Below are 27,472 nucleotides of genomic sequence, written 5' to 3' on the forward strand. Positions count from 1 at the left end.
ATCCACATTGTATTTACTGATTAAATTATTTTAATTCCTAGTGTCTGTTAGAGAAAAATAATGAATAGTCAGAAACACTTTTAAATAAAGAAGAATAGTAAGGTTTAAGCTGTGTATGCAAATTGAACATTTTTTGTGCACTTTCTCAGACACTTCACATTTACTGGTGTAAACTTTTGGTCTAACTGTGTTACTGCATGCTTAGTTTTTCTCCTATGGAATTTGTTTTAAATGAATATTAATTTTGGCCAGTTTTTGAGGGGATAAAGAGTTTCATTCCATTTTGCCTGTGTAAGCATAGACCAGTGATAAATGGTCACAGTATGGTTACTTTGACTAAAAATAGCATATGTTTCAATATGTCATTGTTCTTGCACATTTTAGATAAAAATGCATAGCATGATATTATTTGCTTTTATTTAAAATTGAAAGCTACAGTAATAGACACTGCTGCTAAAATAATATATTTATTGTTTCTGTTTTATTCATGACCTCTGTTGCATAAATTAGGACTATTTTAAATCCCAATTTTATATTTAATGGAAAAGTCAGTTTAATGAATGGCACCTTTTGTTGGACCTACCACTTGTCTAGGCCTTATTTTATTGCTGATGTTTAGCCAATGATCTGTTTGTGGGGCTGCAAACAGCATTACAACTATTGTGAGGGATTTTCAACCGTGCTTCTTTCTTCTTCTTGTTTGTCCAACACTTCTAGTTAGTGGATGTAGACTGAAGCTTTCAGCAAGTTAGCATTTGACCTACACTGAACATTACGTCTGAAGACAACAAGATTTTAGCCTTCAGTAAAACATTTTGCTCTGTGTGGGGTGACATTAAATCTAAATGAGATCAAATTTGAAAATCACGCCAGCCTTTCTTTCTCTATATATTTAGTCCAAGTAATTGTGCAAACATATTAAGCCTGTGACAAGGTTCTTCAAATACAGAGAAGAAAATGTAATAAGCAGTCTAAAAAAGCAGAAGAAAAAATAGGACTGAAAATACATCACATAAGATTCACAGTGTCTTTCAAACTCAGTTTTTTGTGATCATGTTTGTGTAAAGTACAACTAATTTTTCTAAAACACAATTACAGTGTTAGACTGGGATTTTACTAATCTCTGTTTTTGCTCCTGTTTTTTTATCCTTATCAAACACTCAGACTCTTTTAGCTTCAGGTTATGGAATAAAGGTAAGTTAGGTTACATGACACAATTAGGATGACTGTGTGATTAGATACTTTTCTATCAATGTGAAAGGTCGTTTTATGTGTGAATGCAGCACACATAATTAAAGTGCAGCTGACACTTGCCGCCTCCTTCACATCTCTTCCATACATGCACACCCAACAAAAAAAGCCCACACGCATCATAAACCATCTAGATTACAATCTTTTTAAAAATAACCTTTAATGTCACACAGCCTCATATGTTACAGACACACCATGTTTCACATGATTACGTACACAGATGGGTAATACAACATTACTTGTGAGGCATATTTTGAGTAGGCCCGTTATGCACCATTAGTTTGATTGCCTGGAACTCGTCACACTTGACGAATTTAGACAATAAAAGTAGTATGGAGCAAAAATTAAATAGCTGTTTTTAATGCTTTACTTTGGTAGTTTAGCTTTAATATTGTTCATTTATGATGCTTGTGATGTGATTAAATTGTTTCACTTAGACACAGATTCGTGGTGCATGCTGAAAGCTCCACACACAGATTTATTTCTATGCACGTGCGGACACACAAACACACGCACACACACTTACACTCTTTAAAAGCAGTGGAGTGGAATAATGGACAAAGCAGAGGAATAGTGGGCTGGTTTTATCATTCACACTCTTTTAACCACCAGCCATCTGTTAAATGCATGTATCTTTTTGTGTTTGGGTGTGTGTGTATGTGTGTATGGATACATGTGTACAGATGCACTGGTATATATAAGGACTGATTATTCATGCAATTAGTTACTTATAGTCTTAATATAATGTTTCTGTATATTAACCAGTTCATACACACCATACACAGGGTTGGATATTTGACTTTGTGGCTGATACGGTATGTATCTTGGTACACTCTCAGTTACCCAATGCAATAAATTTACGCGAGTCACAGTTCAGCCACATTACTCTGCGATTTAACATTTTTACAGAACATGATAGAATTTGATGTAATACGATAAATATGGGTAAAGGAAAGTAGCGACACCTTTCTTTATGCATCAATGTCTTGTATCATAATTCCAGTAGAATTGGCTTCCATGCAATATGAAAAATCTGCCATTCAGTAGAAAAAAGTTATCATATTATGAACAATGGAATAAGTTCACCTTTTTTAAAGAGACTCACCAACTCATGAATGGGAAGTGGAAATGCAGTGTTATCCACATAAATAAGTAATTTTATTCTTAAAATTGCAATTATAAAACTAATTTGTATAAAGTACAGTCTGTACATTGGAGTAGTTGGTAGCATTGTTGGCTAGACCCGACACAAGAACAAATGTTGCTGGACGATAAATGTCCCAGAAGGTATTGCAATAAACAATAATGCTTGTTATTATTATAAATATAATTATTATAAGATTATTAGGGTGTGTGTGTGTGTGTGTGTGTGTGTGTATGCGTGTGTGTGTGTGTGTGTGTGTGTGTGTGTGTGTCCTGTGTCTCTTATGTTACCCTGCGATGGACTGCCAGCCTGTCTAGAGTTTACCCTGTCTCTTACCCAATGACTGCTGGAGATGGACACCAGTTCCATTTGAATAATAATAATAAAAAAAAAAACACATCTCTACCACAGTCTTGAACTTTCTAACTGTTCACGTCCTGAATTTATATAACTTTCTTCTTCTGAAATCAAAGTTGCAAAAATGCATAAAACGTGCAAACTTTGATGTACCACTAAGCAATGTTTGTAAAAAGCTATTGCAAATTAATTGTGAAAAATTATACAAATGAATAATAATAAGTGGAAAATATACCCTTATTTTCTAAACCTAATTTAACAAAATCAGAAGAAATCCATGTTTAGATTAAAATAACTTTAACTGTTTGGAAAAATGCATTGTGGCCTTGATTTTTTTTTTTTTTCCAATTAATGGATTCTTCCCCCCCTAAAGGTCATCCAGACTTGGTTTATGTATCATTATCTCTCTGCTACATTGAGAGCTCGCTCATTATGGCAGTATAAAAGGACGACAACAGTGGGAACTTGCCATAATGAAGCTAAGTGCTCCCTATTTCTGTCTTTTCTTTGCTATCTCTTTGTGCTGCCTTTCAGATGTCTCCAATTTGTCCTCATGTTTTCTCCCTTTCCGCTCGCTCTGTCTTATTTAAAAGTACCTGCCAGTCTGTTAATGCATCTAAGTAATACCCATCTTTGTATCTTGCCTCTCTTACTTTTTTGGGGGCCTCCGTGTTCTAAGTCTTCCACTAGCGTTTAGTAATGATTTGGCTTCTCCCTGTTCTGTCACCCCCTTCCTTCCCGTTTGCCATGTACCGCTTTCCTTCACCCTTTCCCCTAATGAATCCAATCATTTCTGAGTCACACCTTGGAGTGCCAGCATATATGTGTGTGTGAACCATTCATTTGTCAAAAGCACAGACAGATGTGATTCAGCCCTGATACATATGTTGGCCCCTAACCATGAACCTGGGGGGGTTAATTGAGTAATGGCATTTGTGGGACAAAGAGAAGCTGCTTGGAGCAAGGATGAGACTGAAAGTCAGTGAGAGGGAGATGACAAGAACAAGAACAGTTAAAGGGTGAGACGGAGATAGATAGGTGCAATCTGGGAGAGCATATGAAAGGAGAAGAGGACATTGCAACAGAGAAAGGGGTTAATTGCTAGAGTGAATAAAATGCAAGATAGGGGGAGGGTGGTAATTACAGAACTTCAGAAGAGAGAGTAAAATAAAGACAAATGTGAGGTTAATGGTAACAGTCTGTGAAATGGGCATGAGGTGGCTGCCTAACAGCAGGATATGGAGCATTGATTTGAAACGATGGAGAAAGGGTTAAAAGAGAGACTGAAATGAAACAAGCAGGGGGAGTTAAGGGGTTAATGAAGAGAATAATAAAGGATAAAGCCTGTAGTCTTTATGGTCCTTAGCTCTTAATTAAGAAAAACACATCTGCACCTGGGACCCTCCAAGAATATGTGGATGGATGGCACCATGTGAAATTGTGTGTATGTGAATAATTTGTACAATGAAGTCCACCTCATTATAGATTCATTGTGATGATGACTTATTAAATAAATGCCTGAGTGGGTATATTCTTTAAAATGGATTACCTTAATGAGAAAATCTCTAAGAGCCTTCTGTGGCATCCTTCGGTGTTCAGACTGTTGGAGCATAAACTTTTCATGGGTTACCTGAAGATTTTGTATCTTATTATAGCTGCACAATATATTGAATCATAATTGTCATTGTAATGTGTTTATATATCACAATAGGTACATAATTATTGTTGAATGGATTTTAATACCCATCCCTGATGTAAGCTAATACTTAATGAGAACCTAGTGTTAAAGTAAAGTGGTGAAGACATTATGTAGTCGTAAAGAAAAGAAAAATGCAGGAAATGTTGTTTAATCAATATAGTTGTTGACAATTTTTTAGGAAATTATATTTAAACAAAATGGCGTCACACCATTTACTGTATCAAAGGGATGCCCTGATCAAATATTTTTTTGTCTTTCACTTTCTGGTTTTGTTTAAAAATGCCTTTTTTGCCAAGTAAGTCTTGGTCCAACTTTGGCGTTTATCACTGCAAAATATATGCACCTCATATGACAATTGTTAAAACCAACCAATCACAGTTGCAATTGTGTTACAGTTTTGCTAATTATTATAGACACAAGTACTACAAAACAAAACATTTTGACAAGCATTTCTGAATATACTTGGATCTGTTTACCCAATTTTACCAACTTTTGCAAAGTACAATTGTAGTTATTAAGTACATATATTGGCACCGAGGTTCCATTTAGATTCAACTTCATACAACTTCTATTGCTATTATCGGGGCAGGGATTTACTTTTTTTTTTTTTATGAATTCAATTCAAATTCATCTAAAGTAACTTTTCATCAGACATGATTACTAGTCTTTCTCTTAGTTCCAAAATTTGTTTATAAAGCACATCATAGTATTGAAAGTTGCTCTCAAAATAATTATTTCCCAGCAAGAAAACTCGCATCATCTGGGATTGTAGGAGCAGAAAGGATGCAATTTTCTAGGATCTCATCTTTAAATCTCTTACATTGAGCCCCTGATGACTTGACAGTCTCATTTTGGCTACACATTCAAAGAAGAAATGGGGTAATTATGTTCTTGATTTAACGATTACATACCCCAAGCTATATTCACCTTAGCCTTTAAGGGTATTATGTGTTGTGCTCCTGGAAGCTCTGCACTCATTCCACCTTAGCTAAAATCTACCTTATAGATTGAAAGCTAATCTGAACCTCATCTGGAGATTTTTTGTTCTGGTGTTTTGGTGGCCTGTAATCTGTTTTGAAAAAGATTGCGCCTTATGCACACATCACTTAATGTTGAGATTGATTTGATTCGTAGCACTGTGAAGGGATGATAACATCTGTTTTCAGGGCTAATGTAATCACAGTGTTGAATGGAAGCCTCTCTCTTCACCTCAATCTTAGAGATGTTAGAAGGACCACCTCTTATGTCAACCTCTTGAGAAAGTAAACCAGTTTAATGTGGTGCATGTGAGCTCCGTGTGAGTACAGTGTGTGTTTTAAAAAGATTTATTCTGTGAATATGTATTGTCACCACACATGCACACGCACGCACACGCGCACACACACATGCATGCACACACACCCACTAGCAGTTAGTGGAAAGATTTAAATCCATTGACAGAGTAATGTGCTGGGCTGTGAGAGCTTAATAAAGAGTGAACTTGTCCCTGAATGTTTGAGTGATGATAACAGGCTCATTTAATTGCCTAACCTCTATGCACACACACACATATATACACACAGAGATCATCAGCTCTATGAGTAGGCATCACATAATTTCCGTCATTCACCTTGAGTAGGTGGTGGTAAGACATTCTGATGGAGGGGTGGGAGAAATGTAATCTAGGATTAAGTGTCAGAGTGAGGAATGCATCTGAAGCTAATTAGAGGTCAGAGGTATTTGCACTGACTTTTTCTGAGCTTTGAGAACTTTCAGAAGACTTTTTTAATGTTGGCTCTCTATATCCAGTCAAAATCTAAAATTTAACATCTGTATCTTTTAAAGGGGGTCATGAAAAGGACAAATCTGAATTTAATCTTTGAACATAGTCATTTGCTTGCATAGCTCATTGCGACACTGCTACACATATGAAAGGTGACCTACACATATGACCCCCTAGAACAAATCTCAGCTTGTTTCTCTGACATATTCACATAGTTGATGGAATTCTGCCCTCTTTCAAATCTGTCCATCCAACACAGCAACACAATTTATATTTCTCCCTTAGCTATGTCCTAATAGTTTAATAGTGGCATTTATTTTCCTTGGCACTGATGGGCTGGATAAAGAATACTATAGATATTAATTTCTGCAGTAGTGCCAAGATAGTTTCCACCATGCATATTAACATTTGTTATGCTATATTTGTTGCTTGAACTAATAAAATAGGCAGTCATGAGCATTCTTTGAGGGAGTTTCAAATATTTGCTGATTTCAGCTACTAGAGAGCAGTTGTGTTCCCTAACCCTGGCAAATATGGGCTGTTCACTGTATTTATTGCTAACAGGTGGAGACTTTACTCATTGGTTGAATAGTGATGCCAGTTGGATCTTATTTTGGGTCATCCATGAAGAGGGCAGAATATAAATGCATAATTTTGACATTTTGAAAATTCAAACTATGTTCCAAACAGCTAAAAGAAACACCACTGACCTAATTTATTTGTCTGCAGTAAATGCTGAAAAAGATTTGGTGCTACATTACCACACTATTTTTGCACTACATGGATATTATGAACATATAATTAGATGATTAAAAATGTCTGCTAATGTTTGCATTTTCACAAACAATTTTCACAAACAATCTTAGCACTGCAGTGCACACAAGGAAAAACAATTGTGGCTTAATTTTATCCCTGTGTGAAAATCCAGAAAGTGCATATGTTTAAGCATTGATGAACTGTGTTTCTGTTTTCATTTGTAATAACACATATGTGAGTTGGGATCTGATTCAGATTTTGTAATATCAGCTGACAGCTGTCACTACTTAAGCTTTTCACCAGGTAATCCTCAGATAGCATCCATCTAAGGACTTTGTGGTTATATGAGTCCGAAGCCATGATTGCATAAATGTGAGATTGTGATGTGTGGGTAACCTGTAATCAGTCAAATCTGACAGGCAGCAAATCCGACTTAAAAAGGCACTCAGGCATTCATTGTTAAGCGGAGAGCCAATTGAAATTGATAAGTTGTTGAAGAGAAAGGAGAGGTTGAAGGAATCAAGGGAAAGAAAGCTGGGTGAATAAGGTACAGGGGAATTAAGTTTTGTGGATTCCACTGATGTAGCAGAAGTGAACACTGATGGTTCAGAAAGCTCTGAAACATGTCATGATGTCAATAAATCAATAACATTTCAGGTAATCAGTCAGAATGTGCAAAAAAAGGGTTACATTGTGACAAACAAAAAGCAATTCTTGATGTGGTGTCAATGTGGTTGAGTTACCTTTTTCTGACTTCAGTCAACAGCAATCTTAAACAATGGCCAATTCTCTCATCCATCCCACATTGGAGAGTAAATTAAACATTACTAAATCATTAACAGTAATGCAATGATGTAGCCTGGTTAGTGGGAGAGATGATACAAGACGAGATTTTAGCAATGTGTTTGGGAAAGAGTCTAATCAGTGCAGATTAAACCAGTCAAGGCTTTGATGTGTTTTTTTTTCTTTGCTTGTCTAATGCTATAGGAGTCCTGATGCCAGGAGAACATCCAAAACATCCCAAATGGGTCTGCACAATATCTGTAAGACATGTGATTGTCATACGGATTATAGTGTCACAAAAATGTGATGCAATAATGTAACAGAAGTGTCAGCCTCTCAGGCCTGACTGAGAGGCTCAGTAGATCTTTTGTCCACGTTGCCATTAGGATGCACAACACCTTGGCTAAGGAAAGAAGCTCATGAATTGGACTGCCATCTGTTTCCTATAGTACTGCAATAATGCTTCATAACGTTTTTAGTGCAATATACGCCCTGTTTATTTAGACTGTTGTTCTACTTATTGTATTTTTTATTGCACTTTTTGGACTACTGGGCACCTGAATTTCCCTGAGGGGATGAATAAAGTGTCCATCTGTCTATCCATCCCTCTATCTAATCATAGTCATGTCATCTGATGCAGACACGATATCGCTTGGCAAAATAAATTTTCTTTGAGAAATATTGAGGCAGTTTATTATCTCAAGATTCTGTTACACCTTAATAATTAAATGTTGATTTTTAAGTCAATTTGACCAACTTAATAAAAAAGTAAAGTATCAACAAAATATTTCATATGATTTTTTTTTTTAGTTACACCAAAGAAATATTTGTGGCTTTTATTGCGTTATCAGCTATTTCTGAATATTTGACTTTTCTTCCCATTGAATTAATTTATTAAAAAAAAAAAATCAGTAGGAGTTTACTGCTGGAAGTAAAGGTGTATTTAGTTTAAAATGTTTTGCACATCTTTACGAAGGTACAAATATATGTATAGTCTACTGCGTATTTACGCTGGTACAAAACTTTGTCTCTCACTTGCAAACGTCCTTCAGCCTTAATATGAAGCCAATGATTATCTGTGATTTAAACTGTATGTAATAGTGCCAGTTTTGCTCCTTATATTCTGTTTTTGCCTCTGCGATTTTCTCTTGTTGGAGGCTGTGCTGGTAATGAGTGCTGTCATCTAGCCTGTTAGCTGTACATCTTTGAGAATATGGACAGACTGTGTCCATCTGTGCTACTGTGTCTCCATAATGCTCTTCCATATGGTCAAGTGTGGTCTACTCAGAGGCTCGGGGAGATAGTAGTGGACAGTCAAATATACGCCAACATAAATGCATGCTATATGTGAGGACACAGTCTGTGCATGTTCCTGCAATGAGGAATATAGGAAATAAAACAAAAAACAAAAACATGTTGGCAAGACTGAGCAATTGGAAAGTGACATACTTTGGTTGTGTAAGGGATGCTGGTTTTCTGAATAGAAGCTCATCTATTTTCTGCAAGTGTAAGTCCCTGTATGTGGTCTGTCTGACTGTATTTTAATGGTGGTCTATGTAAGCTGACTGTCATTGCTTTATGTCTGTGTTTCTCATTCTTCACATCCTTTCTGTTCCCCGTTCATCTTTTTCTTCCTGTCTGTTTTGTCTGGATTTCTCATGCTCTAGAGAGAGTTAAGGTGACTGGAGATCAATAAAGGGGTGAGTGAACACAGTCAGACAAAGCTATGCAGACATGCGCCAATGCAGACTCGAAACTGCTGAGCAGGTGAATTTCATTCATTCATATTCTCCATCCACGGACAACACCATCCCAATTATTGATTTCAGAAATGGCCAGTCGATGATGGTTGCGTAGTGATCCTCAGATGGTTTCTGTGTCTGTGTGTAGATATTTTCGTCCCTGTCTTCCATTGTAGCAATTTTGTAAAGGTCTTCATGACGTGCAGTATGCGGGGGCTCTAAATGTTGTTTTCCATTTAGTAATCAAATATAAATCTGAAGTTTAACATGCTGTATTTCATTTTCTTAATTGAAATGATTTAAACAATGCAAGATAACAGACTAAGCAGGACTGGAAGTTAAACACTATGAAATGACTGTGTCAGATTAATAGAATATCGAGTTTGAGAGAGTGAGAGTGAGTGTATCAGATTCATGTCCTAATCAATAAGCTCTTTGTTGCTTAGTGGTTTAACTAATGGAGCAAAGTGCTTTAACATGAGGATTTACATTAGCTGATTTGTCAGGCAGGACTGAAACTTTGTCAGGAGAGCAGGAGTAAAAAAAAAAAAAAAAAAATCAAAGTTGTCCTGGTCGGCATAAATATGGAGGAATATCTATTTCCAAAAGTCATCGAAAGGTTGTATCTATTCATCCTGGGCGATTTCCAAATTGTCCAGGTCAGCATAAATGTGGAGAAATATCTATTTCCAAAAGTTATCTAAAGGTTGTTTCTATTCATCCTGTCACCTGTCATCAATTTGATTGTCCATCCATCATTCAACCATCGGCTTTTTGAAAGTTGTATATTTAAAGATAGTTAACTTTTGTATTTATCCTTTAAAGAATAGACCAATTCATCCGTTGTCTCTCCCAAACTAGATAGAAAAACAACAATAAAACTGAATAAATGTTACTTTTTTAATAGTGGCACATTTTTACTTATCGGATCGATACCTATGTGTCAAAAAATGACATTGGCCAGTATTGATGTTAAAGCCAATATATTGGCATCCCTACTTGAAAAGTCTATATTTTTGGTATTAAAGATGTTTTGAGAGATGGGCACAGTTGACCAGAGAAGCTGCTGCGAAGTTTAGAAATGGCAAAGGGAGAAACAGGGGAGAAACAGTATCAGCAGCTGAAAAGGAAGCCAAAGGAAGGAAGATAATGGTTTAGAGAACCGGAGATGAAAAGAGGCAAGAAGGGAAATGATGGGAAGCAAAAAAGAAAAGGCAAAGTGAAGCCAGAGGGGGAGAAAATGGGGCTAAACAGGAATATCTGCTGATGAAACACAAAGAGGGCATCTTATTGCCTCGTGTGGAATAACTCACCTGCCTCAGGGCTCATTCATATTCTCTTTGTGATCTGCAGTTATTTTTATGGTCATCACATAGAAGTGTGGTGAACATTAATAGTAATATTCCTCATGCTAATATGAGAGAGTTTCATGCTGAAATAACCTCAGATTTACACGCCACTTGTAACTTTTGTGGTGGATGCTAGACAGTTCAGCCATGTAACAAAGCAAGCATTCTTAAACTTATAATAAGATGCCTGACAGAAAGAGCTGAGTGGGTCTGCAAAAACAGCTTATTTCATTTGAAAGGATTCTTTTTAACATACTATCTACATAACAAAGCTTGGAGCCATTCTAGATAGTTATTTGTTCTTTAAAGCAAGGTTGATAGGCAACGTCAGATAGTAGAATATTTCAGTTTGCTACTATTTTTCTTGCTTCTGAACAGCTCATGTTCCCTAATAGGAAACAGATAGATGACTTATATTAACCATAAAAGGCAGAAATGTGCTTTTGTGATGGGGGTGGGGTTACAATGTCTTTGTGATACACTTCAGATGCAGTTTCTGTTGTATCAGGCTAGGTGGTGCTGTCTGCCCATCCTGTATCACTTGTGTGTGTGTGTGTGTGTGTGTGTGTGTGTGTGTGTGTGTGTGTGTGTGTGTGTGTGTGTGTGTGTGTGTGTGTGTGTGTGTGCGCGCGTGTGTGTGCGTGTGTGTGTGTGTTCCTGAGTGATCAGACTTGATTTCTTTCTTATGAAGAACAGTTGCATCAGGGTAGAAGCCTCTGCGGTGTTGGACCCAAAACAAGCATTTGCTATCTTCAACTCGTTATATTCAGATTATCAGAATTTATTTATAGCACTGTTTTTTTTTCTTTCTAATTTTGTTTTATTTTTTATCAGAAGCACAATGAACAGCTGAGATGGCACAGATGGCAGAAAATTAACATATTTGCAATAATGACTTAAAATTTGTATTTTTCTGATTCTTTTTTAAATTATTTTTACACTCAAAGGAAACAGCAAAAGTTCTAGCCTGCTTTAAAAAAAATAGCAGATTCTCACACTGCATGCATATTCCTGCTTCTTTGGAGAAGGGTTGTCATGTGCAGCGCTGATGTTAAATCTATGGTGATGAAGTGGTCACTGCCAAGGATATTGCTGACTCCATAAGATGCCAAAGTACTCAAGCACACACATACACGCACACCCTCTTGAATGCAATAGATTTTTTTACGGTAAGTGGTCCTGAGTGGAAATCAAAGGTCAGCGGTGTACAGATAGCTTAAGCATATTTAATTAAAGATTGTTTAGGCTGTGTGGGTTTGTGTGTGTGTGTGTGAGACAGCGCAATTATGGGCTGCGTTTAAACGCAGTAAATGGATCCGTTTGTAGTATTTTATTGATCCTTATTCAAGTAATCAATCAAGCCATAATCGACCTGAATAAAAAGCACTTTATGTGAAAAAAAGATGGTGATGTAAGTGGTTGTACTCAAATCTTAAACTTTACATGCTGCTTTGGTTTTGTGTAAAGAATAGGAGCCAACTCGATGAATATCTGCCTGCCACTTGTTTAAAAGTGTATGCAGCCTAAGAGTGCTGTTACTGTTTTAATCAGGGTTCAAAAACACTGGAACTAGATTAATAAAATAATAATACAGCTGGAGTGGAGCAACAAACTGTGACTTTAAAGCAGGTATGTTATTTTTTCTGGCCTTGTAATGGGCTATCTGGACATGGGCAAGACTGCTGACTTGACAGATGTCCAGCAGCAGTCTTTGACTCAGTCCATAAGAAGGTAAGCCACAGACTGTCATTGCTAAGGAAGTTTGCTTAGTGCTGTTTTTATACACATCTCTGGAAAGTTGAGTGTTTCTTTTTTACAATACATACTATAAATGAAGTAAATTGTTCTGTAGAGAGACAAAGCTTAAAAATGTACATGTCAAAACCCAACGCATTGATCATTACAGCCTATTGTAATGATGGAAAAATTCAAACATTTCTGGGTAGCATCCCATGTCAGACTCAAAGCACACAGATGACTTGTCTGATGGTCTTCGCAGTGCCTAAATCTGTAAGTGTTGAGGCTAACACGTCGATAAAGGCATTTCTGTATCAGCTTGTCAGCAGCACGATCAAAGTAAAATTTTGATTCAACGGAAGGCTGAAATTAGAAAAAAAAGGAGAAAAATAGCAGAATTTCACAGAGCTCTTCATCTTTGAGTCAGCAGTGCTTGTGCTTGTTGACAGATTTGCTGAGGGGAAGCTTAAATTTTGTTTAAAACAACTTAGTGGAGCCACAAAGTTATTGCAAAAGCCAGTGAAAATGGACCTTTCCACCAAAATACCAGTGAATCTGTCAGCATATGTCTACTCTAAGCAAGTATTTTTCTTGTCTAAAATACCTGTGACTGTTATACTTACAACTTAACTGTTTGTTTCTCAAATTCTGAATTATTCTTGTGACGGGTGATCTCACTTAAGACGTCTTCTCCTTTTCTAGAGGTTAAGTTTAGAGCACAGCCTAAGATACTCCTTTTGTGAGGTAACATGATCCACTACACTGTGACATTATCTGTTAACCCTCTCAGATGATGTCACACTGCTTTATCACCTCGTAATGAAAGTGTGAGCTTTCAGGCAGGCATAGGTCCATTAGTTTTTGGTCAGATGAGCGCATGTGTTACCCATCTGATCTGGCTTTCATATATCCAAGTGATCTCAACCAATTTATGACTGCATTACATATAAATCTAATGTTATTGTATGAGATAAAAAAAAGGTTGAATATGTTTTGTCTTTCTTAAAATACTGTAATATGAGCTACTGAAGCAAATATCTGCAAAGCTTTGTATGCTACGTTACAGAGAGGAACAGAGACAGAAGGGACAGCATGTCACGTTTGATTTTGTAGAAAATGGGCACATCACCGCTCTCGCTCTTGACACAGTGACACTCAGACAATCTTTTTTTACTTTTAGGCTGGCTTTTTGGCTCTTACTGTCTGACATTGCAAAGGGTTTTACAGTACAGCCTATCTGTCACTCTCCCTCATTATTGTCATTATAATTCTACCTCAGTCCCTGTCTCTTACATGTTCTTTTATCATTTCTTTCTATCCTTTTTTGCTTTGACTTTTTGCAGTGTTCCCTTTTTTGTCTCACAGCCTAATCTTCCACATGTGCTGAGGTTGCATTGTCGCTTTGTGTGGCAGGTCTTTGAGTCCTGTTGAACAGAACAAAGACAAAACTCTGTCCCATCTCATCTGATTGTCTACCCTTTCTTATCATCACTGCCTTATTACAGACTTGGTAGTGCCCTTTTAGGTTTGCCTGGACATTTTCACACATTTGTTCCTTTATGTGGTTTATCTCTAAAAGCCCCATGTATTTTGTTTGTCTTTTTGTGTTCTCTTTAACTGGCATCATTTGTTTAAGAATGTTATTTTTAATAATTAATATTATTCTATGTATCCCTTGTTTGTTTGACATGCACACTGCCTCTTTAAAGTGTTTGTACCTTTGAACTTGTACTCATTCTGTGAGTTTTTCGCTGTAATCTTCAATGAATCCCAATAGGATTTTGTTTGACAGAAAACATTTGTTATCCAGATAGATCAACGGCAAAACTTAGCAGTTTTAAAGGCAGTTTTAAAGACACTTAAAACTGCTAATTACGTACGGTAGCCAGATGTCTGAAATCTCAATAAAAGGTAATTTTTTATTTATTTATTTGTTTATTTAATCTAATAACAGGGAATATAACACATCGTTGTTATGGACTAAAATTATGATAGATATCTTTAATGTGCCTTAATATACATCTATACACACAGTGGATACCATCTTGGCACTACCGCAGAAGCGAATATCTACAGTCTTCCTTAATTCTGGTCTTTGGGATACAGTCAATTAGCGCCAAGGAAAATGACTGATGCTTCTGGGTTGACTGCTTTGCAAACGTTAGCCCATAGCGAGTCAAGATATTTTTATTTCTTAGATATGTTCCAATAATTTGAAGTTATAAGGTGAATCTGTAAATACTGGACTTGGGTTCCACCTTTACACATTTAGAATTTTTTTTTCCCTTCTAATTGTTATTTGCAAAATAGTTCAGGCTCAGTGACTTTGGATCTCGTCCCATTGTCTCAATTGAATTTAGGTCTGGTTCATTAGATCTCATGAATTTTCTTTCCTCTGGGCAATTTTATTGTAGGTCTTTCTATATGTTTAGGGTTCTTGTCCAGGCTGAAAATGAAATCTCATCCCACTTTCAGGTATTAAGTATTAGGTTGTTTTCAGTATTGCTTTTTTTATTATGATCTATTGATCTTACCATCAACTCTAACCAGTTTCCACGTTCCACTTGTAGAAAAGCATACCAACACTCTGCCACCTCCGTGCTTCACCATGGATAAGGTGTGTTGAGGGAGAGTTTGTTTTCTGCCACACACAGTTTTCCCAGTAATCCTAAAAGTTCATTTTTGGACTCATCAGACCAGAGCAACATCTTCTGAATGTTTAAATGACTAAATGCAAATGTGCACTACACTTAAAAATGATTTAAGTCAATCTCTTCTATTAACTTAAGGCAAACAGTATGTTTTTCTGTCCCCATGTGTCTGCTGTTTGTTTCTGTGACAAGTAGCTGTTGTTTTTGTGCCTTTCAGCTGGGTAACGGTAAAACTGTTCACAGCTTTTACTGAGGAAGCCTGTCATATAAGGCAGGATGAGGTTAACTAAGCCTTATCAAATGGAGATCACTTGAGTTACATAACCAAAGCAGGATTTCATATTCCAAGAGTGAATGTGACAGAGACGTGTGATAATAACGCAAGAAAAGAGCAGGGAGGGAATAAATGGAGTATTAACAAAAAAAGACCTGGTTTCAAGATGGAAAGGTGATTTGAAAGAAATGCAAGCTTTAAAGAAAGAAAGAAAGCTCAGAAAAATGTCAAAGGCGGTTTGTTATAAAAGGAGACATGGAAGAGCACAATGAGATGAATCTGTGTTAGACAGATGGAAGTGGGGAGGGTGACAGAACATGGATGTGTGAGAGTCTGAGAGAATAACTGGTGAGATATGGATGAGAACATGGCGGGAAAGGTGCGATATTGTGTAACTCGATACTATTCTGCTCTCTGCCTCGTGAGGCTGTGCTGAACAGGAAGGGCAGATTTGTTGTACGTATAGTGGCCTAATCAATACAAGTCGTAGATTGTGTTACGTGAGGACAAAGTTAGACGCATAAATAGCCAAGGGACAGCATGAATGCAGAAGAGTATTTTTCACACATCTCGGTACAGCAGGAAACCTCTGGCTCTGCTGGCAAACTCGCCTTTCTTTATACTTGGTCACTATAGACACACCACACAAATGTAGCTATACGCACACATACATGCCCAGACACAGTTCTATTCAGCACTCGCATGGAGGCCCCTCGAACACTGTGGTGACAACCTCTGCTATGTTAGGCTAAACGCAGACTCAGTGCAATCCTCAATAGACAGGGATTCCACTATATAACATGGTGAAGAGCAAGCAGGCTGCAGCACACGTACATCATTGGATATAGTTGCTAGTTAGGACAAGTTGCACATGTTATCACAATAATGCTGGGCTCCTTAGATGTCCTCTATAGCGTCCTCATCCAGAAGGTAACACTGATGTTGTTTGTATGTTTGTGTTAAGGTTGTTTATTATCCTAACATTTATAAATTCATTGCAAATTTAGATCAGTAAAGATAATTTTGGTGTTTGCTTGTGCCTTAAGATAAAAATACCCAACGTTGTAAGCAAGTTTTCCTTGAATTTCTCTTTAGAATCCAGATACGGAAATGGAGCTTTGAGCTAAAGTGCTTAACATTCTGAGTGAGACTGTTTAATAATAATCTGCTGTTTTATATATGTTTTTATAGCTGATGGCGGTGTATGAGGAGCAGGAAGCCCAGCAGAGAGGTGTGGCTGACACGAGCCTGACCCCGAGCCCTGACCTCCACCAAGCTGAACTTTCTGTTTTCCAGCCAATCACAGGAGGAGAGATTGAAGTTAATTCTTCAGCCCTCAAATCTAGTAAGTTTGTTTAAACCTTATTGACCCATGTTGAACTCTACAATTTCCTTAAGTGGCATAAAAAAAGCAAGTTACACATTTTGAGACTCATAATTTACCAGGAGTTAAAACTTAAGTTAAAGCTAAAGTTAAAGTTAAAGCTTTGCAGCAAAGACGTAGATCTTTTACCATTTGTCTACCATTTGTCATAGCATCTCAACAACAGCTGTAGCAACTCTTAATCACTGTTCAAACATGTGAAATCAACATTTTGCAACACATTCAAATATTTTCCACACCACAGATGATATAAGGTTAGATATTTACAATCAGATGAGATGGGATGAAAGCAAAATAAAATATGGTCAGTCACGAGGTGATTAGACAAATAAAAAAAAAAAAAATAGAATTATATGCAAGTTAAAAAGGTATGAAAGAAAAAAAAATGCAACAAATCAAAGCAATGTTGGAAAAAGTCAAAGTAAAATAAAGATATACCAACTGATTTAGGAGTTGGGAGAACCTCAAAATCTAAAATGTTTTACTTATTCCTCCTGCGGTCTTAAGAGATGCCGTCATTTGGATCCCATAAGTTTATTTTTCTGCGCAGCACTGTGAGGTTGCACTGACCGTTTGTGATTTTAGCTTGATACCATAATTTTAATCCTTCCTTAACTTATTTCACTTAAAACAGTAATTTGATATCTTTGTCATATGTTCCTCTGATTATGAACTGTTCACTTCTTGAGAAATAAATTTACAAAGAACATCAGAGGAATGCAACTGATATGAGTGTCTTCATTTTTCATTTTACTGGTGGCTTGTTATTTGAGTTGTCAGATTTTACACAATCTTACAAAGATCTACCTGAGAATTTGATTTCTTTAATGTAAAATGTTTAACATTGTTTGCTTGGTTGAGCTATTCGTGGTACTGTAAAAACTAAGAAAACCCCCCACAAACATTTCAGTGACAGGTTGCAGTATAACTTCTTTTGCAAGGCTACAAGCATAGTATTAGAGCCTTTTGTTTTTCATGCACTGGAGAAATACTGTTAACTTTGAATTCCAGCACAGTCAAAGGTCAGGATGTGATGGGTGGGACAGTAATGAAGGCAAGATGGCAGAGGCCAGAATGTTGGAAGCGGTGTCATTGAAATGCGGGCCAGAAAGAGTTAGATGAGGAGAGGAAGACAGGAAGTGCGTGTGTTCTGTCGGGCTGCAGACCAAAAACCGGTGTTTGTGTCTGCTCAGTGTTACCTGAACCAGACTTTTCTGCATGACCTTTATTCTCTCACTGCGTCTGTCTCCGTTTGGTTTTCTCTGTCTCTTCTTCACAGCCCTCTGTCTTTTTTCAAGTCGAGTGCTTGTTCGCTTGAGTTATTGTATATGTGGTGGTGAAGGGGCTTAAAGTTGTCATTCAGACTTGAATAAACTTTACTGTAACAAAAGAAGCCATTTTAATCAGATGCTTTGTGTTCTTACAACAAGCCAAAGCTAATTATTCCACTTCAACGTTTATTCTTAAGCTGCGTTCCATCAGCAGGGTAATTATTTTCTATCCTTCATCATATTGACTGGATGAATCCATTTTTCTTTTAGAGTTGATCAATTATCATCTGTTTTTATGTTAAAGTTGAATATATTGTATTTTTATGTTTTGGTTTTTATTTTAAACAGGCCTAACAGAATGAAAAGTAAAGTTTATAATACTAAAGTACAGACGTCTTAAATCAAAACTGGGACCCTTGTTGGATTATCCAGACTGTTGGGATGGGAAGTTTAGTCTGTCACAGTACAGTCACGTGATTAGCGGTAAGATTGGAGGTAACAGAACTCTGGAGACTGTCACGGTTGGGAATGGTCTCTGTAACTGTTGTTTTGAGTTTCTGTCCAAGTTGGCTCTTCCTTTCCGTCTTCAGCAGCTTGTTATCTGCTCCTCATAATTTCTCCTTCTGACAGTCTCACATTGTTTTTTTCCAATCTTTGTTATTTCTCATCTTCATCTCCACTCCACCCATGCTTTTTCTCTGCAGGAAAGTTCTTGTGTTTACATGGCCAGATACCTTTTATACTATTGTCTCAGATGTACAATGCTCACTGAAGTTTAGCCTTTAAAAAGTGGACATTGCTACAGAGAAAATCTGCCACTATTCAGCGACTGGTTGCAGAAGATTTAAAGCCCCTTTGAGATCATACTTCTGCTGTTCACATGCAGCCATGAAAGGATCACTTTGTCCTTTCACATCAAACAAGTCAATCCACCAGTGTAATTTGGCATGTGTGTTTTCATGACATGCTGTTGGAGCTGTGGAACCAAAAGGTAAATCAAAAACCAACAATCAAGCAAAAATCACAATTAGCACAACAGTTTAAACTGCAGAAGATGGCTCTGCATCATGGCGGCTCTTTATGAGGCCTCTTTGCCATCCTACCGTGTTGCAACATAAATTAGTTTTAAATTAAAGGGAGTGACATAAACAACCAGGTTTGCAGATAGACCAAACTTCTGCAAGCTTGCAAAACAGTTATGTCGTATTTTAATTGCAGGTGTTTAATTTGTGCCATTTTAACATGTTGTTTCATATTAAAACATTAATCAGCCTTAAACATTTAAAAAGAATGGTTTAGTTTCCAGTGTGTGGACTATTACGTCCATGAATATCAATAGAAATAGAGGTTGTACTTCATATACAAGATTGCTGGTTTGTTTGTAGAACATAAGTAAGACATTTTAAACAAAATGCAGCTTGGGACGATGCGATACCGAGGTGCAATGGTACTTGACAAGCTATTAGCTGGTTTTTGCAAAGATGCCAATCCAGGAGTCCCTTACATTTTCCTTTGCCCTGATTGGCTACAGCCCCATGAGTGGAAATAAGGAATACTTTGGATGTTAGCTTCTGCAGTAGTGCAAAGATGTTTTCCGTTGTGAAGTGCATATTGAGTTATATGTTGTTTTTGAACAATTAAAATAGGCAATAATGAGTGTCTTTAGAGGGGGTCTCAAGTGTTCACAGATTTCAGCTATTCATGGGCGGTTGTGGTCTCTAACCCCTAGGAATATGGGGGGTCCACTGTAACAAAGGTGGTTCAGCAAAGTATTGATTCAGGGAAGTCCAATAAAAATAAGAGCATGTTTAAAATGTTTGCCTTGGAAAAAAAATCTGGAAAACAAGTGTTTTGGCCAATCAAAAAATCCCATTAAGATACATTGACGTCTGTAGCCTGAAACTCACAAAATGAGTTCTAAGGGTATGGATACTTTACTGAGGCAATGTGCATGTCATACAGCAGAAATTACTAGTCTGTCTGAAATAACTATCTTTCATTTTTACCTTTTGTCTCGTCCATCAAACCATCTCCCTGTAACTGTCTTCCTTTGGCGAGATGAATTGATTAGAGGTTTGATGTAATCCATATCCCCCAGTAGTTCTTAAGAGCACCATGGGTCCATTTGTGACAATCAATATATGACCCTACAAATATAATTTGGTATGTCTTCAGAGTACTTTAACAGTGTAGAGTTTCCTCCACCCACGCTACCACCTTTGCCATTAGATTCCCAATTGAGCTTTAGGCGAGTACATGACAGTGTTCTTAATGTATATGTATAGATTGATGGTCCCTATGAGTGGCACTGGTGGATCTTTAGAGTGTACCACACGCATCATAATAAAAACCACAGCATATTAAATCTTATTTATTTGCTTAGCTTTCTGCAGTGTTGACTTTCCTCTCATTTTCACTCTTCTCCCAAAGCCCCATCAGCAGCACAAGCGGCAGCGCGGTGTGTTCCATTTATCAGTTTTTGGTAAATGATGATTTTATGCAGAGGGCCGATGAGATGTGAAGAAAAGAGCCATTATCATCTGTTACCTACTTGCACACACAAATCTACAAATCAGCCACTTATTGGCCATTTGGATGCATGAACAACAATGTGTTCACCGATGGGATGTGAGCAGATAATACATTAACTTCTCAACACATCCCGCACATTGCCACCTCTGCAGCATTTGTTATCAGAACATTCAGTGTGAGGTTGTGGGATTTGTATGTTACTTATACATGTGGACATACATACACAAATTTGGCTGGCTGTTAAGTTGATTAAGATGCTGTAGTTGAAAACGGGTTTTGGTTCAAATGTTTTTGTTTTACGCAAAGAGTTAGGCTTTACACTTCATTGAAATAATGGCAATCTAATGCAACATCTTGTTGGCCTATTTGTGAGGCAGATTGCATTTTTTTTCTTTGGTTGTTCAAAAGAAATGAGTTGGGTCTCATTTCAGTTTAAAGTTGAAACCAGACTTTAAACTGGTTTAACTGGTTTACTTTCTTTTTCTCATTGTCTGAAGTTTGGTCTCGTTACATGAGACCAAACTTTTGTCTTAGTTACAATCATAAAAAATTATTTGCTATAAGTGCCACGATAATGAAAGAAAGACTATGTCTGAAATGTATTTGTTAAAATCAGAAGTTTACATACATTTGGTTGGTATCAGCGATGCTTGACTTTCCTTCATTCCTCCCAGAAGCTTCTCACATTAGTTTGCTGGAGTTTTGGCCCATTCCTCCTAACCGAACTGGTGTAATTCAGTCGCTTGCACATGTGACTGAGGTACAAATTCTCACAAATTCTCTATTGACTTGATATCAGGACTTTGTGATGGCCTGATCACAAAGGCCATCACAAAGCCTTTGTTGCTTTTCCTTTTATTTAATGTAGCCACCATATATTGTATATTTAAAAATGTGTCTCTGTGTGTTTTATTTTCAGACACACCCTTGATGGTGAGGAGCAGCAGTGACTCCGCCCTCAACCCCCAAACCACAGAGACTGAACCCTCCTACAATGAAGATACCACTGTGATGGTAAGACTCAGAAGTTGTGGTACTAATAAAGAAAATATTAACGAGCTTAAAAGTATTTATATGTATGATAAATAAATTAAATTTGTCTGTGTTAATAAGAAACCTAGAAGACATGTTGGAGAGTCTAATTAACACAGGCCAGTGTTCAATTATTTGCACATGAATGCATGAGAATGGGTGATAAGTGTTTTGTCTGTACCTAGTTTTACAGGGCAGTAAAATTGGGTACAGGAAACTCTTGTTCTATGTAATAAGATGCTAAATAACTTCACTGATCTACACATTCAGCCCTGTTCCCCAAAGCTTCAGAGATAATCTATGATTGTCTGCTTTTTTTGTATTCATGTGGACTGTTGGTTATTCCTTCATTAATATGTAGTAGTTCTGATCATTTTTATAGGGATATTTGTTTTTTTTCTAAATTAGGTTTTGTGAAGTTATCATCAAGAATAGTTTGCTTACCTGTTGGAAACAGTTGTCATATCGAAGCACCTTTGATGGAATCTTCAACATGGTTGACTACTCTCATCCGATTTTTGTTTAAAATTCTAACAATTTAAATATTAGATCTATGCTACTTAGGCTTCCACAAACAATATGCAGTCTCTTTCAACTAGTCTTTAAACCAATCTTTTCAGGATTAAATTTCTCATATTTTTCCTGTTTGTAGAGGTCTGTTAGTTTTTTGGAGACATTGATTTACTTTGATATATTATCACTATGAACTCTCTCCAGTGCTTTTGTAATCTAATAGGCAGATTGTCATTAAATATGCTAAGAACATTAAGATTCTCAAGGGGATCAACACTTTGATTTTAGTGACCTCTTGCCCTTTTACTTGAAAAGCATTCTTGTTCTCAGTTTCAAAGTTTGCAACATACCCTTTTTCTTAAGTTGAGTAACGTTGTTTACATTTAAAATCTTGCGAGTGGTGATTAATTCCTGTCCAGTGGAGTTAAGAATAAATTAAAAACATGAACATATTAAACCTAACCTAGCAGCATGTGTACTGTCGAATCAATGGTCCAGACAGGCAACAGGATTTTAATCCTCAAGTGGTACAATGACTCAGGTCAGCAGTTTCCCTTTCAGTGCAGACATGTGAGGATACATGTGGTTAAAGAGAGGGGGTAAATCACGACTCTCGTTTCCCCTCTTTTCTTCTCAGACACATTTTGCCACATTAGGCTCCATTAATGAAGATGGATGACTCTCAAGAGTTTGCCCCCCTTCTATCTTTTGAGGCCATCTCTGACTTTCTCGAAGGTCATAGGTCACAGTTTTTGTTAGCTTCATCTGCTCCTCCCTTACTACTGCTGAGCTCAGTTTCAGGTTCTCTACTTTCAATGCTAGTGAAGTGCAAGATGTCTTTTTATCTGGCTATGTTGTCTTAAGTACAAAAAGTGAACAGAAACAGGATTCAGCTAAGTTCACTTTATCTTTTATAAAGTGCCGATTAGAAATTATGTTCTTGAGTAAATGACCCTTGGCACATCCAAAACAGCAGCTTCTTGAATCATGACATAACTCTTAAGATCCTCAAATAATTTAAACCTAAACGTTGCATACGATGTGCATTCATTAGTATTTCATAGTAATTAGTTATATTGTACTCAGACTGTCTTGATTTTCTTGACATTTACACCTACCTCCCTTGTAGAATAAAATAGCCATTTACACACAGGCTTCTAGCTGGTTAGAGATGTAGTTTTGATGGCTGTTGATGGTGTCACTGTTTCTTATTCCTCTTTTGTTGTTGAACACAGACGATCCCTCAAGTTCACCGCTTAAATTAGCTCGATGCATGATTGGACTGTTGAGTGATGAGCCTTCTCCCCTCGAGACTCCTTACTGGACAAACATCCTTTCCTAATAAGTCTGTATTCCCCTTAGAATGATATGTTTGCAAGGTTCATTTTGTTTAGGGAATATGTTTGGTTCTCAGAGGTGGTCAGTGTTTCTACTTAATGTTGCTCAGGGCAACTAAGTATTTGAGAAGTGCAGCATGTACACAGCATGCTAAAGTGTTATGTTAGGTGTGAGCATTACAGCCGTATTCTTTTATATCAACATTTCCCAGCTCCAATCCATGTTAACTGCAATGTGAATTAGATTTAATAGTGTCTTACATAAGGGTGTGTATTTTTACAACTAGCTGTTTGCTTAAAATAGTAAATCATTTTAATTGACACAGGAAAACTAATGGTAACCTAGATCTTATAAATAACCTATTGTTCCCTGGTTCTAATACATTTCAGATATGCAACCTATAAGTGGAGTTATGTTGGAAACAAGCATCAGTAAAACCTTAAATTGTGTTTGTCCTCAACATACAGTCTGTCACAAAACTCTTAAAAGCAGGCTTTAGATACTTTTTTTGCAGTTTTTTCTGCAAAGTCTGAGGCCCAGTCCTTGCAGAGCCGGGATTTGGTGTACCTGCAAAGGTTTTTGTTGCTTAGGTTGTGCATTCAAACAGATCTGGAGGTTTGGGAGACCAGAAACTATTTTTGAAAACGGTTTCCAGAGTGGAAACATTTCAAAATGGCGATCTCATGTTTCGATGAGGATTTGCGAGCCATGCCTTTTTTTCGAAGCTGTGAGGTACTAACTTTATCTCTATCTCTAACCCACATGGGCCTCAATCTTACAATTAACCAATTTGGTGCCTTTTAGTATTCTATGTGTTTTGCTTCATTCTGTGGCATTCTTATATTGATACTTTTTGGCTTGGCATACCTACGACAGCATTTTTAATTTTTTTCTTGATCTTTTGTAAAAAATGTAGCATGTTTATCTCCTTGTGAACATGGCCTGTTACAACTTTCCATCAACACCTTTGCAGGAATCCTTCTTTGAACTCTCGGTTCTTAATAACTTGGCATTAATTTTTACAATGCCTTTCTCTAGTTTGGTGCCTTAGAGTATTCTAAAAGGCACCAAACATGCAACATGTTTGACTAGTGAAAGGTGGCGTAAAAATAGACATTATGTCTATTTTGAAAGGAAAAACAAAAAACAGTAATATTTGAAAAAATATATATGTTTTTCAATAGGAGTAGTCATTACTCTTCTAGAACCAACATTTTGTGGCTCTCTTGAATTTTAAATCCAACAGCTTTGTCTTTGTGGATCTAAAATCTACTGTTGCTAGCAAAACTTTGCGGTATCTTGCACCTGAGTCAGAGTTTTATTGTAAAACTATTGTTAAAGTGTTAAAATTGGTCTAATTATTAAAGCTTAAAAGCAAAAAAAAAAAAAAAAAGAAAGAAAATAGTCTCTTTTCTTTAACCAGCAGCTTTCTGGCTGCTTGATGGCCTTCAGTGTCTCAAATCCTCCTGCTGTCTTTTCTTTTCACTCTCACACCTGCTGTGCTGTAACAACCACCACATAAGTGTCGATGCAGTAAATGACTCTGGAGAAGCATCTGCTGTAAATAAATAAAAAAAGTTTTTTTTTCTCTTTATACAATTTTTTATTTTTTTTTTATTATCTTGCCGTTACATTTTCTCCCATACCTCATGCATCCAGATCCTGGTATGTGCACACACTCCCACACACACACTCACTCACTCATCTGGCTCTTCCCAACCAGTCAGTTTCCAGCAGAGGTAATGGCTCCAGGGTAATTGTTCAAATTGTCACTTGGCCTTTTGGTGAGAGCAGTGAAGGGAAGAAAGTACTCTTTTTGCAGTAATTTTCTGTCTTTCTTCTGTCTGTCTGTCTTTGCCCCTTCCTTTACGTAGTTTTAATCTCTAAAAGATTAAGTTCTACAGTCCGAACAATTCTTGTTTATACTTGAAAATAAATGCACTAGGGAAAAAAAAATCTATACATTTTTTGCTTGTATTATATTTTATATTAAAAACACACAAGTAAGGTCAAACAAATATAGATACACAAGGTTGCTGGTAATGTGATAGTTAGACAAGGGGTTGTTACTTATGCACAGAGTACCTTTGGGGCTAATAAGGCAGCAGAGCACTTATTTGTCATGCTACCCCTGCATTTGTTTCTGTGCGTGGTTTATATGCACGTACTTGACTTGTGTGTTAACCTGCATGGTTGCTGCTGACATTATTTGATTAAATCTACATTTTAATTTTTGCATAAAACAATTTGAAAGCTTAGCAGAGTATTGGTTTTATTAGAATCTGCAAAAAGTAAAAGGTATTGATTATGCAGTATTAAAAACTTTGTTTTTAATACTGCATTTCAATGACAGGATGTGACTTTTCTGCAAGGTTATTATACCATCTGCCCTCTGTGACATCGATAAAAAAGCAGCCCTTTTTGTACATTTCAATATGTTTTAACAGACAATGGAGCCCAAATAATTTTCATTACTTCCTATTATAAAACTGTGACTCAGGTGCAAAGTACTACAAATAAACACATTTTATTAATTCATCATTTTTTCACCTTTTATCTTCAGGTTACAACTTTCATGTAGATACACATGAAAATATAAACTATGTATCCAGTATAAATGGATAAAATGCAAAGCCAGCATTCCAACATTTATCATACTCACCCTTGGAGCAAATTCAGGGAACACTTTGGCTGATTGGTCATTTACTAATTAGTAATATCACTAATAGTTTGGTCTTTTTATCCACTTTGAGCAATTATTAAATTGGACCAAGAATAATAAATGCTTGCAGACCATTTATTATACACGAGCAGTAGTTACTTAACGCAGGATTATTAATCATTGAGTTAAAATGGAAATCCTGCTTTTCTGTCCTTCAGTTTTTGGAGGGCCACTAATGCTCAAAAGTATTGATTAAGATGTCAAATCTTGACAGACTGATGTATTATTTTTTTTCATAGCTTTCCCCCTCAGTATGTTACATAAATCTTTGTTATTTAATGTTGTTTTATTTTGCTTTCTAAAATTATAAGGTCTTTTAATCTCTGATTCTTATACCTATTTTATACATTTTGGTGAGACCCATGTTTTTTTTTTTTGACCGTGGTGCTCTATCCTGATGTTATAGTTGTTGGGTGAAAAAGAAGGGTTTGTCATATATCTGTACTTTTATAGGAAACACTCCATAATAAAATATCTTGTATAACCTCCCATATCATGTAAAACTGAACTACTGGTTTTTTGTATGTCTTAGTCTTCTTCATAACTGTGGAGTACTTTTTTTGCCCACTCTTCTTTATAACTTTTCTTCGATTCATAGAAGGCTTTCTTGGGCAAGTAGCTGTCTCCTTTCTGTTTTTTTGCTTTTTTTTAATATATTTACCTTCCTCACACCATTAAAATGAACTTAGACGTTCACCGTCCTTAAACGCTACACTTTTTGGTGCAAAGTGTACAAATTGCTACAACATGTAACGATATTAATATTGCTCTTGTCTTAATTTGAAAACCAATGTGTCATTTTTAATACAATAATTTGTACAAGGTGCAACTTTTGTTGCTGCCCTTTCTACAAGAAGTTCAATAACTGTAATTGGTCTGTGTTTTATGAAATCGCTCAAATGTTTATGTGAATAATGAGGCACATTTGTTCGTTCAGATTCATTTACTTGCTTTAAATTGCCCTTTCATAAGTTACAGGCATTGCTGGCCTTTGTAATTAATATGTTGTTCTTTCATAGAGAGAATGATGCAGAGAAACTATTTCTGCATTCATTCATTAAATGAGACACACAATTAAGCACCAGTAGCTCCGCAATTAATATATGAGTGACTGTCATGACAGTGAGGTTGGGATAATTAATGTCACCTGTCATCTTTTTACTAATTAAGCTCAA

General features: G+C 36.6%; 1 protein-coding gene across 4 annotated transcripts in view; it reads left to right on the forward strand.

The window, feature by feature from the left end:
* Window positions 1–27,472, forward strand: part of LOC103460460 (partitioning defective 3 homolog B-like) — a 213,536-nt gene that overhangs the window by 26,710 nt on the left and 159,354 nt on the right. For 3 of the 4 annotated variants that reach the window (XM_008402636.3, XM_008402652.3, XM_008402642.3), the window contains exons 3-4: window positions 16,697–16,850; window positions 21,612–21,706. In XM_008402636.3, the coding sequence (XP_008400858.2) occupies window positions 16,697–16,850; window positions 21,612–21,706 (249 nt within the window). Of the gene's footprint in view, window positions 1–16,333; window positions 16,436–16,696; window positions 16,851–21,611; window positions 21,707–27,472 lie in introns of those variants that run through there. The other variant, XM_008402658.2, reaches the window with a different exon arrangement.

Source organism: Poecilia reticulata, chromosome 2, assembly GCF_904066995.2.
Source record: "Poecilia reticulata chromosome 2, P_reticulata-male-v2, whole genome shotgun sequence".
Taxonomy (NCBI): Eukaryota; Metazoa; Chordata; class Actinopteri; order Cyprinodontiformes; family Poeciliidae; genus Poecilia; species Poecilia reticulata.